Source organism: Peromyscus leucopus, chromosome 2 (genome assembly GCF_004664715.2).
Source record: "Peromyscus leucopus breed LL Stock chromosome 2, UCI_PerLeu_2.1, whole genome shotgun sequence".
In the NCBI taxonomy this organism is placed as follows: domain Eukaryota; kingdom Metazoa; phylum Chordata; class Mammalia; order Rodentia; family Cricetidae; genus Peromyscus; species Peromyscus leucopus.
The window spans coordinates 129144018-129156906 of record NC_051064.1 but is presented as its reverse complement, the minus strand read 5'-3'; the positions used below and the strand labels follow the sequence as shown (position 1 = coordinate 129156906).

At 49.8% G+C, this 12889-nt stretch overlaps 1 protein-coding gene across 1 annotated transcript in view; it reads right to left on the bottom strand.

Moving 5' to 3' along the window:
- Positions 1-12889, bottom strand: part of Csmd2 (CUB and Sushi multiple domains 2) — a 568711-nt gene that overhangs the window by 89470 nt on the left and 466352 nt on the right. Inside the window, 7 exon segments of the mRNA XM_037203342.1 lie at positions 324-393; positions 916-1034; positions 1948-2052; positions 3279-3375; positions 4456-4580; positions 5291-5494; positions 6489-6584. Of these exon segments, the coding sequence (XP_037059237.1) occupies positions 324-393; positions 916-1034; positions 1948-2052; positions 3279-3375; positions 4456-4580; positions 5291-5494; positions 6489-6584 (816 nt within the window).

Sequence of the window (12889 nt, the reverse complement as noted above, 5' to 3'; positions counted from 1 at the left end):
GACACAGTCATGGGATAAGCCCAATGTGCCTAAAAATGCCTTCTGGGGTCTGGCTGGCTATGTGGCTCACTGTGGCCCTCATGATGTTCGCAAGTGGGCAACCTTCTCGTGACTTTTTCAGTTAGTGGGCAGAACCTTCCAGAAGTCAGGGCAGCTTTGAATGAGAATTAGAAATGACAAAATTGTCGTTCAGAAACTACTGACTTGGAACAAATCCAGAACACCGACATTTCTTTTGACTTGAACTCGAACTCAGCAATACAGCAGAGAGCTCTGATCCTTAAGGATTTGGGCTTTAGTGGATTTCAAAGTCCAGTTCTTACCAATGCAGAGTGGAGGAGGGTAGTTCCATCGACGCACAGTTCCAGGCATACAGGAGATGTGGGCATGGCCCTGGAGAGTCAGAACAGTAGTGGGCTAGTGGTCCCCAGGGCCACAATTATACACATAACCCAGAACAGGGGCTTGCTCTCAGCCTCACATTAAGAGACAAGACATACAGACACATGGGATCACCTTGGGATTTGAGGTAAGACAGAAGGAGAGAGATCTGGGTGCGGGAGAGACCACTTACTAACAACCATTACTAAAGAATTCTCATTACAGGAGGTTTCCTTGCGAGTTTCCTCTAATTACTAAATTCCCTCATGGCCCTCAAAGGGAAATTAAATTTTCCTAAGTCCAATCAAAGCCGACTTTGCAGGAACACATTTCAGGCTGGATTGTCCAGGGTCCTCACCATCAACAAAGTTTGTTTTTGTGAGAAGCATTCCAGGAGTGGATAACTGTCCCCAGGGGAAATGGAGGCTACACCCATCCTTGATGGATGGAACTCTACAGGTTCAGGAGTGGGTAATGAACTCAGGGGACACCTGCTCCCTGTTCTGGGGTTTTGGTGGGGTGGGGGTGGGGTACCTGGAGGGCATATCCTGGCTCACACTGGAAAGAGACCACATCGTTCACCAAGTAGCGCTCTCCGGTCTTCACCCCGTTACTGGGTACAGCTGGTTCAGGACAACTGCTCAGGCCCACCGCTAGACAAGACAGAGACAGGGGAGAGGAAGACGGGCAAGACTGTCAGGATCAGGTGACAGAGGCTGAGGGGACTGGTGGCTTCCTGAGGTCCAAGGCTTGTGCCCCGGCAAGCTGGAGGGTGTAGTGCATCAGATCGACGCTGGGACAGGGGTGTCATTTCAGGAACTTGGGGTGTTTCGTTCACCTCCTGAGCTCAGCATCAGGACACCCTGGCTGCAGACTCCCAAGGCCTCTCTGCCTGAGTCCCTCCTGCCTCCCTCTTGTACCTGCTCTCCACTTCTCTCCCCTTTCTCCGCCCTCAGAGGACAAGTGTCTATTAGAGATCTTAGCAAAATCCATCGGGGCACCTGATGGGGTGGGAACACTCGGCGGTTGTTTGCTGGTGCCCACTGGTTCCTCCTTGTACCTAGCGTGAGATGGGAGCGGGGAGAGCAGTCCCAGGAAGAAAGCCATCTCTCTGGAAACCTCTTTGTGTCCCCAAAGGCACAGTTACAGTTCTTGCTGTTCAGGGATTTTCGCGGTGACTAGAGGGAATCTTGTAGATGATAAGTGAGACTGAGTGAGAGAAAGAACTTTGAAGATAACTGTATCATCCAAATGGGCATCAGAAGCCGGTTTGCAGAATCAGAGGAGAGGGCACTTCCATTTTCTTATCTCCCAGATTATCTACTAGGGCCAAGGCTGAACCACTTTCCACTCAGGTTCTAGGGGTCAATGCTTCAGGGGTCCTGGCTTTATTCCGTGGTTGAGTATGCAAGCTTGAGAGGGGGTCAAGCCTTCTCTAAGTCTTAGCATCTTCCTCTGTCAGTGGTAGGCTTAAGTGGGAGGGAGTGGGTATACTGAGGGTGGGGAGCCAGCCGCCATTTGTTCCCACCCGGACACCCACGCATGGCCCTGACCCTGGATTCTCACTTTTGTACTCCAAGTGGAAGCCGGCTGCAGACACACTGATGTCGGAGTAGAAGTGGAGGTAGAGCTGGTTGGAGGTGCTGTTCAGGAGGGCAGGCACTGTTGTTCCTGGGCAAGAACACCAGGGGTCACTCAGGCATACCCTCCTCATGCCAATCTGCACCTTATTCCTGTTTCTACTACCTGCTGACACTCTATCCCAGGACCCCCAAATACCTCTCCCTCTCCCCATTTTCAAACTTGCTAAATGACAAATGCCAGGTAGTTAATGGGCCAGGGAAGGGAAGCCATGGATGAGCGGTGCCATAGACCTATGCTGCCAGGAGGCGATGCTCCTCAGGCGATGAGAGGGCTGTGAGTCTGGTCCCTACTCAGTCATCTTCAAAACGAGTCCAACACGAATAATTATCTGGGCAACTCAGCTGGGCAGACAGTTAATCTGGATGTGAATGGGTCATCTTTCTATCTTAGCATCATGATTTCTGGGCCTAGTTGATTCAGGTAACTTCCTTGGCCACTAGGCAAAACCACATACCATGTTCTGGCACAAGCGTGCCACTGAATGGGCAGTGGGGAATCCACTTTGGGGAAGAAGTCTGGTTGTTCCTTAAAAAAATGAACTGATGGTGATTCCATTTCTGGATATATGCTCTTGAGGATGGGCAACATATGGGACACCAGGGCTTACATGTGGGTGTCCATCTCAGCATCAGTCACAGCAGTTCCATCACCAAAGTGACACAGACATCACTGAGTGATGGGTCTATGAAGAAATGGCCTACCCACACAGCACAGTGCTGACTCAAATTGACACAGGGTGATCCCTGAAAACGTGTTGAATCCAGACAGAAAGCCACATGGTGTAAGACTTCATTTGTATGAACTGCTTGGACAAGGGCAAGTCCATGGGGATTGGAAGATGAGTGGTTGCCAGAGGCTAGGGGAAAGTAGGTGGGTGGAGAATGAATGGATTGGTACTTGTTTCTCTGCAGGGTTACAGAAATGCTCTGGGATTATTTAGAAATGATGGTTGCAGATCACTGTTAATATACCAAACCTCAGTCAGTGGTGATGATGGTGGTAATGGTGATGATGATGATGATGGTGATGGTAGTGATGATGATGGTGATGATAGTGATGATGATGATGATGGTGATGATAGTGATGATGATGATTATGGTAGTAATGATGATGATGATGGTGATGGTAGTGATGATGATGGTGATGTAGTGATGATGATGATGGTAGTGATGATGATGATAATGATGACAATGATGATAATAGTGATGTCTACCACAACCCTCTAAATGGAAGCTCTGGATGTCCCACCTTACCTGAGAAACTCCCTAGCATGGTTACGGTGTTATCTGCTCCATCAAACACTTCTAGAGAGTCCCAGTTCTGCTCTGTGACAAAACTGATGACTTGAATCTGGAAAGACAGGAGGGCTGAGTTGCTGGTCACACAGCTCGAGTGCCTCCCTCCCTTCTCCTCCCATGGGTAATTCAATTTATCAAACACCTTCTCTGGGCCTGACTCTGTGCTGGTTCCTTCCCATAAAAGTCAGATGTGGTCCACACCTATCTCAGGAGCTCATCGTCTGGTGGGCAAGACAGATGTGAGATATGTGATGACAAGACAGAAGGACACTTAATGACATTTCAGAAAGTGGAATGCTTCAGTCCAACTGGCTTTCTCCCCTGCCTTTTTATTTTCTGGAGACAAAGTGTCATGTAGCTCAGGCTAACCCTGAGTCGCCATGTTGCTGAGGATGACTTTGAACTTTTAATCCTCCCGCCTTTGCTTTTCAGGGAGTTGTGATAACGTGCATGTACAAGCACACCTATCTGGTTTATGCAGTGCTGGGCATTGAACCCAGGGCTTTGTGCATGTCAGGAAAGAACTCTACCAACTGAGCCACCTCTCTGGCCCTTTCTCACATTTGGAATATTCTTTGGATTTCCTGCTCCCACTGTGTGTCCTGCTCTGGTCCTGATTACTCCGTTGGCCTGACAGGCTCTGGGTCCTCTCGTATGCCTCTTTCTGTGTTGCTTTCACCTTGGGCACATGTTACACACCCCGGTCGCCCCAGGTGTGTGCCTGGCTGTTCTCCCTGCCTCACATGGGCTTGGTGATCCACCCTTTCCCTATTCACCAGCAAGGCCCCTTTGTTCTCCTTAACGGTCTTTGAGAAACACCTCAAACCATTTGAAAGTCTCTGAAGAACTCTCCAAATTCATATTCCAGTTGCAAGTCCACTCCCTTCTCGGGGCCCTCCTCGCTAACTGGAGCTAATTTCCACCTCTCACCCTCCTCAACTAGCTGTCTTTCCTCCCACTTCCCCCAGAGATGCTGTGAGCTCTTGTTTGGGAGCCATATCTCCACATCTGTGCTGTGCCACCAAAGCCACAGAGACAAGGGACAAACCATGTCATTTCTCATTCCACCTCAGCCTGGCTCAGGGTCCAGCGACTGTCAGAATCCGTGGACAGCCACTTAACTTGCTCCTACCTGGATGCCAGCTCCTTCCGGGACCATGATCTTCCACACGCAGTTGAGGCTGTTGAGGTAGGGCTCCGGGAAGCCAGGGGACAGGATGGTGCCCCTGCGTTCAGTGAGGTTGCCACCACAGGGCACTGGGAAGAGACACGGGGATGGTCAGAGGCCCCTTGGCTCATCTTTGTGGTGCCTCTGCAGCGTGGTGCCTCCGTGGGAGCTTCTCCATGGGCTTCCCTCAGGGCCGTGGGCCTCTGCTGAACCTCCTCCTGGGCTAGCTCCTCCTGTGGCTTTCAGCCCCCCTTCCCTCAGGATCTCTGGCCTCTGCTGGGCCACTTCCATGTGCTGGCCTCTTCCCCGACTGCCCCTCCTGACCCCTCTGTTCCCCAGGGCCCACCTCTCTCAGGGTCTCCAGTCTGCTGTAACACATCCTTGTGCTGGTTCTTCCTTCAGCTCCCAAACCTCCCAGGCTCACTACCTGTAGGGTCCCTTAGCCTCTGCTGGGCCTCCTTCCCACACTGGCTTCTCCCTTAGGGACCTCCTGCTCTCTCAGCCTTCTTGGTGACCTGACCTCAAACAATGGTTGTCCAGTGACTTGTACCTGTCCCTCTCTTCACAGATATCCCTCCCAAGCTCCTTCCTCTCTCTCTCTCTTCACACTGCCCTGCAGGACCAGAGAGTTATTAGGCCTGGAAGGGACATTCTCCTCAGATGCTGAGGAGGGCTGCCGCAAGCCCTGAGGATATCTCTGAGGACTGACTGGCTGTGTCCCTCAGGGAGCGAAGTCTGCCCTTAGTCTTTTCCTTTCCCCGTCTCTCCTTGCCCTGTCTCAGTCTTGGCTATCACTTACCCACACAGGTTGGTGCAGAGACATTCCACTGGGCTAATGCCCCAGGCACAGGGAGGCACTCGATTTCTGGGGACCCCTGAAGGGCGTAGCCTGAGTTGCATTCGAAGCGAATGATGGCCCCCACAGAGAAGTCACTGCCCAGCCTTTTGCCATAGCGGGGTTCTGGCACAGAACTGCATTGCGTGGCACTGGTCCGGGGCACCGCTGTGGGGGGAAAAGGCACTCAGGGGGCAGGCCTCACCCCTGTAGAAGCTGGCCTAGGGATGCATGCAGGACAAGACTTGAGGGGGCCCTGGGAGCCCATTTTGAGGCATACTACTGGACTCAGTGTTATGGTACAGCTTCTAGGAATCGTGGTGAGAACCCCGGGGCCCAGACGTTAGGCTCAGAGCTCTTCTTTGCCCCCCCCCCATGACGTTTCTTCCTTACCAGGGCCTGGTGTTCCCTAATGGCAACCACAGCCCTCCCCCAACTCAAGCCCCTGCCCAGGGTCTGCAGGCCAATGACTTGAGCACAATGGTGACTTGTGGGAATCAGGAATGGTGCCCCTTGTAGTTGGGATCACCCCCTGCACAGGGCTATACATGGCCTCCTGGACAGTGTAAAACAAACAGAGAGGGCTGTGCTTAGAGACGGGTGGCCTTCACGATGCCACTGTTGCTGGACAGGTGACAGCAAAGATGCTCCAAGGTCCTGCTGGGTCTTAGTGACCCAGAAGAACACCGACGGCCTGCCTGGTGGTGGACTCTTTTAATCCGACCAGCATTTATCACCCTCATTTCACACTTGAGCGAAAGTGGAATGGCTGGTGTCCACACTCCCTGATCAGAGCCTGTGTTTGCCCCATCCCTTTACTACGCACTGCAGACAGCACGAAGCTCCGTGAGGTTAGACGCCTGGGCTGATGTCCCCAGTACCATCAGAGATGCACTAGACATTGGGTGGGGGCGGGGGAAAGGAATTAACTTCCCATGCGTGGTTTCCTCCCAAATTCAAGTTAGAATTTAGCCCAGAAACTGTTGCTTGGGTAAACAGATGCACACAGTTGAACAAATGTCAGGAAATTGTCTCCCACTTTGGTAACTGTGCCCCAAAGTCCTCATCGGGAGGTGTAGATGGGAAGTGAAGGGTCTCTGTTCCTTGGGACACAAAGTCACTGAGATAACATCTGACCCTCCAAGGTCCACACCCTACATACCTTGGTAGACAAAGTGGAAACCCCTGGCTGGTACTTGGCCTTTGGCGCTGAACTTAATGAGAACTTGATTGGAGGTGGCCAAGGGCAGCGACTCTCCTGCCGAGAGGAGTGAGGAGAAAGGAAGACAGTGAGCCTGGCTGTAATGCTCAGCAGATAGAATCCGGGCCCGGAAGGAGGGGCAGGCATACTGCACACAGTGATGCTCAGCAGATAGAATCTGAGCCAGGAGGGAGGGGCAGGTACAGAGGGGCAGGTACTACACACACTGATGCTCAGTGGATAGAATCTGAGCCGGGAAGGAGGGGCAGGTATTGCACACAGTGATGCTCAGCAGATAGAATCCAGGCCCAGAAGGAGAGGCAGGTACTGCACACAGTGATGCTCAGCAGATAGAATCTGAGCCAGGAAGAAGGGGCAGGTACTGCACACAATGATGCTCAGCAGATAGACTCCGGGCCGGAAGGAGGGGCAGGTACTGCACACAGTGATGCCTTCCATATTCCAGGATTCACTGCAACCTAACTCAGCCTGCCCCTTACAGTGGGAAGCTCACAGATGTGGGTTGGGGATGTGGATCAGTTGGTAGAGCGTTTGCCTACCATGCACAAAACTCTGGGTTTGGTCCCCCAGCACTGCATGAATTAGGTAGAGTGGTGCGCACCTCTAATTCCAGCACTTGGGAGGTAGAGGCAGGAGGATCATAAGTTAAAGGGCATCTTCCATCCCCAGTTAATACCATGCCTGAGGCCACCCTTGGCTACACGCGATCCTTTCTAAAAACAAAAACAACAACAAAAAAAGAGCTGGTTTTACATCCATGCTATCCCTTGATCTGTGGTCACTGTGAGGCCAGCATGGCAGAGCTCAGCACCCTCATTTACAAAGCAAGACGAAGAGGTTTGGAAAATTACATGACCTGTCCAGAAAGGAGGAAGCTGCAAAAAAATGTGTAGATTTATGGGGCTGGAGGGAATGGCTGCTACCATGCCAGCAGGAAGTTTACTTGGAAAAGTGAAATCAGACCAATTAAAAACAAATACATAAAAATCAGATACTGGTTTGTGGGCAGGAAGGAATAAGACCATCTGAAAGCTTGGCCTTTCCCGGACACCCTGGAAGTGATAGAGATGTGTGATCCAGACTAACACATCCTCGAGAGCAAAGGGAGCGTTTCTCAGGACGTTGAAGGGACAGCTCAGTGGATGCTGAGACTGTCTCGGACACCCCAGGATGCGTGGTCCTCCAATCACATTGTGCAGAAGATAGGAAAAGTCTGTAAGGATACAGGGCACTGAGGAGCACTAGCATGGGCAGCAGACAGGGCTTAGGTCTGCTTGTGAGGTACAGATGGGGGAGGGGCAGCATCAGCTGGACCCGCAGCTTTGAAGCAACGACCCTGCTCATCTTTATCTTCCTGTGGAAGCCCAGGCAGGATGTAGTGGTGGGCAGTGGCATGACCACTCTGCCCCTCTTTGACCTTAAGGACCCCTGACTCCATCTTCAAAAACAGAGCCAGGCAATGTCCAGCAGGGAGAGGGTTGGAGTGCAGATCAGCGGGAGTCACTGAGAGGGTCCACTGATGCTTCTAGAAAGCCCCTTGGTACCACCAGCCACAAGGATCAGAGAGAACCTTTTGCTCAGCGCACTTAGATTTACATGTGGTCCAGTGTCATTTATCCTAGCTAAGAGTCATTGACCCAGAAAACTTCTGGCTGCTGAAACAGAAGGAACCTGGGGAAGAAAGTCTCCCCATTCATCAACACCATCCTTTCCAGCTCTACCTCTCAATGGGGGTGAGTAGAGGGAACCACCATGTCTGATATCTATGAATGAGGGCCCCAGTGATTGGCAGAACCCAGGTGACTTCAGTCCTGGCCACACACAGACTTCCTTCTCCTAGGGAAAGCACAGAAATCAATGGCCATAAGAGAACTTCTAAGGGAGGGGGGCACTGACAGAAGTCAAAGCAAATCTTTCATGTGAATTACAACGGAGAACAGAGTGAAGGTTTTTGGTCCTGGTTGCATAAGGTTAAATAGAGCAAGACATCTTCGATGCCAGAGGAAGATGTGGCAGAGGGAGGCGCTGAGGTCAGCAAAGGTAACCCGGGAAGGGAGGAGGCACTTCTCTAACATGTGGGCCGGGGAACCCCGACATGTGGCTTGTGGGTTGTGCAGACATCCAGCAACGGTGTGGAGGTGAAATTGGGGTATTCTTTCAGAATCATAGGAAAATGACAAAGAAATCAAAGTCTTGAGATAAATGACAAGCAATGCAGAGGATAGATGGGAAAATCCAACCAGCAGACACGGGGAATTCCAGAGAGGGAGGAGAGAAAATCCCAAGGAAAAGAGTTTAAGAACAAAGACACCTTGTAGAGTTGGGGCTCAGGCTGCAGCAGCTCACCAAAAGCACCAGAAAAGACAAGAGAAAAAAGTTTAGCCTGGTGGGCTGTTCAATATTCTACATCAGAAAACATGAAAGCCCCATGGATGGCAAAGCATTGGTGATTCACAATGATGAGGACTCAGCTTGGATCCCAATATGAAATGCTGAAATAGGATGGAGCAATCTGCGTGGTTTTTTTTTTTTTTTTTAAGAGAGAGAGCATGTGGCCCGCAATTTGATGTACAAGCAAGTTGGTGTTTATGTGGTATGTCAGAGGAAGACATTTGTGTATCCTCCAGGGAACAGAGGGAGGACTGTAATTCTGAGCCCCATGTGCATCCTTAAGGGGACAGAGGGTGGACCATGATTCTGAGCCCCATGTGCATCCTCAAGGGGACAGAGGGAGGACTGTGATTCTGAGCCCCATGTGTACCCTCAAGGGAACAGAGGGAGGACTGTGATTCTGAGCCCCATGTGCATCCTCAAGGGGACAGAGGGAGGACTGTGATTGTGAACCCCATGTGTACCCTCAAGGGGACAGAGGGAGGACTGTGATTCTGAGCCCCATGTGCATCCTTAAGGGAACAGAGGGAGGACCGTGATTCTGAGCCCCATGTGCATCCTTAAGGGGACAGAGGGAGGACCATGATTCTGAGCCCCATGTGCATCCTTAAGGGGACAGAGGGAGGACCATGATTCTGAACCCCATGTGCATCCTCAAGGGGACAGAGGGAGGACTGTGATTCTGAGCCCCATTGAAAGAAAGAACTAATAGAGAGGAGCCAGAAGCTAGCAAGGAGGAAATTCTGCTAGGGAAAGATTGCTAACCCCAGATGACCCTTGTCAATGAGGTAACGCCCAAAGGCCAATGTCAAAACTTACCTTTGGGTGAGAAATTAATGATTTAAAGATAGTTACTGAGGCCATTAGCACAAAGCTCAAGTGTGCAAACGAAAAACTGAAAACTAGAGACGTGTCCGGCGTGAATGGAAAAGCAAAGAAGTACCTTCCCAACTGGGAAGCCGATCCCCAGGGAGGACGAAGCAGGTGGGCAGACACCAGCACTAACATCTCACTGAGGGAAAAGACTCCCAGAGAACGAGGAGAGGAGCAAACACGGAAACTGTCAGAAATACAAGAAGCCCTTCCCTACCCCGGATACCACCATTTCCACGGAAGACGTTTTAACACACTTCTCTCAGCCATTGCTCTATCAATACAAAGCCACAGCAAAGATGCTGAAATGGAGACTTGAGGCTTTTCTCCAACCCAGCACACCTTAGTCACGGGGGTCACAGTTAAGTGAGGAATCAATCAGACTTGAGTACCGCTGTCCTCCCTCCCACTCCCTCCTCCCTCCCCCTCCTCCCCTTCTGTCCTCAGCTTCCTAGTTGTCATCCCTTTATTTGTCCCCTTTCCTTCCTTCCTCACCCTCGCCTTCTCTTCCCTTCTTCCCATTTCTATTCCTTCCTTTCTCTTCTCTTCTCCGCTGTCATTTCTTCCCACCCTGCCCTTCCTTCCTTCTATTGACTTTGTACACCTATATCTATTGCCCATTGTCCTAAACACACTCCCATTTACCCTTATCTGTAGATCATGCTCCTTTACTTCTACACTTTTAGATACAGTCTATCACAAAGCTCTGTCATAAACCAAACAATGCTCTCAGCTCAGAAAGTTAGGTCAGGAAAAACACAGTAGTCATCCATCTGCCTGTTTGTCTGTCTGTCTCGATTTTTTTTTTTTTTTTGAGACAGGGTCTTACTACCTCAACTTGGTACTCACTCTGTAGCCCAGGCTACCCAGATCCACCGCCTCTGCCTCCCGAGTGCCGGGACTAAAGGCATGCACCACCACGCCTGGCTTGTCTTATTTTCTTGAGACAAGGTCTCTCACTGAACCTGCAGCTCAGCGGCCTGCTCTCCTCCTGGCTTTACTCTCCACCCACTGGGGTACAGGTGTGCACACTGCCACACACAGCTTTTTATGCCGGTGTTGGGGATTCAAGCTGAGGTCCTCATGCTTGAACAGCGAGTGCTCTTACCCACAGAGCCATCTCCCAGCCCAGAAGAGATAGTCTTTTCTTCTTTTAATTCAAAGGGATTTTTAGATTTATTTCATATGTATGAAATTTTCACCTGCATGTATATATGTGCACTATGTGTGAGCCTTGTGCCTATGGAAGTCAGAAGATGGTATCCAGTTTCCTGGATCTGGAGTTACAGATGGTTGTGAGAGACCATGTAGGTGCTGGGAATTGAACCTGGGTCCTTGTCAACACAGAAATCTAAACTACGGAGTCATCTCTTTAGCCCCAGAAGAGACATTCTTAACTCTTGGGCAAGAGAGTACCATATGTTAAAGTAGTATATATCGGACAGTGTGTATAAAATGAACGACACAGAGCCCAGATGAGTGTAGTGCTGTAAGCATGTTCAAACTGAGCACACTGTTGTAAACATGCATGGTCTTGTACAGGGAAAGGTACAAACAACGCTTCCACCCAGGAAGGCAGGACCAGAAGAACACAGTAATTTGGAGAAGGAACAGAGGAGAGAATTCATGAAATAAAAGCAGTAGCTAGTCAGAAAGTAACAAAATCCACAGAAGTACTGATCAATCGGAGCAATAAGAATTTCCCAAAGCAACAGAACCCCATAAACCTCCGGCACAGCTAATCAGAGAAGGGGACCGTGAACACAGGGCACAGCACTCCAGAGACAGGGGACATACGCGCCGGAGCCAGGGGCATTAAAAAAAAAAACATCCTTGCAGAGCACACAAATGACATTGCTTAAGTGAGGAGAAATTACGAGATGAATTTTACCAAAAGATAAAATATTAGCATTGAAATTAAAATAATATACCTGGATAGAACAGGAACCATGGGAGGAAATCAAAGACAACCAACCAAGGAGGAGGAGATAAAACAAAGAAGCAAATTTATTTGCAAATGATGGAGCCTCTCACCCAGCGGCTGAGAATGAGTCTGTGATATTAGCTCTGTTGAGGACGGTTCAATGGGTTTAGAAGAGGAATGCACTCTGAATGCCAGTCTTAGAATTGATTAGCAAAGACCGGCTAGAAAACACAAAGGGAGCCAAAAGGACCCATTTATAATAAGAGAGCAATAAAGACAGCTGAAAACCTCCAGGAGATAGCTGGGAATAAAGCTAAGAACAGCGACAAATCGCCACTGTTTGAACGAAAGTGGCAGCCTGACCCCCAAAGTTTCCAACAGATAAATGGAGAGACACATCATATTCTCTCTCGGTTGGGAACAAGTGTTAATATAAAGATGCTCTCTCCAACATAATCTACACTTTTTGCGAAATTCTAGAGATGATTCTTACTTTTTTTCCCCCTTGTTTTGCCTCTGTGTCTTATGTAGCCCAGGCTGACCTTGAATCGGCTTTGTAGCTGAGGATGACCTTGAACTTCTGATTCTTGTGTTTCCACCACACAACTGTTGCGATCACAGACCTGCACCGTTGCACTGGGTTTATGTCACATGCCCACCTTTGTGCATGCCAGGCTAGCACTCTACCAGCCGAGCTATCCTGCCAGCCCTATGCGATGTTTTAAACTGACCACATATTTCTAGATAATATTTGGAGATACAAACAAGCAAGAATGGCCAATTAAAAAGTCGTAATAGCTAGTTGTGGTATTGCATGCCTGGGAGTCAGGAGGATGAGAACTTTGAGGCCAGCCTGGGCTAAGTAGAAAAACCTGTCTCAAAAAAAAAAAAAAAAAAATCAAACCAAAGAATGACCACAGGGATGAACAGGAGCATACCTTTTAAAGTAGTAGACAGGGCTGGAGAGGTGGCTCAGTAGTCAAGAGCACCTATTGCTCTTGTGGAGGACCTGAGTTCAGTTCCCAGCACCCACATGACAGTTCATAACCTATCTAACTCCAGTTCTAGGGGATCTGATGTCCTCTTCTGGCCTCTTTGGACACTGTATACATGTGATATACTTCTACACATGCAGGTGGAACACCCACACACA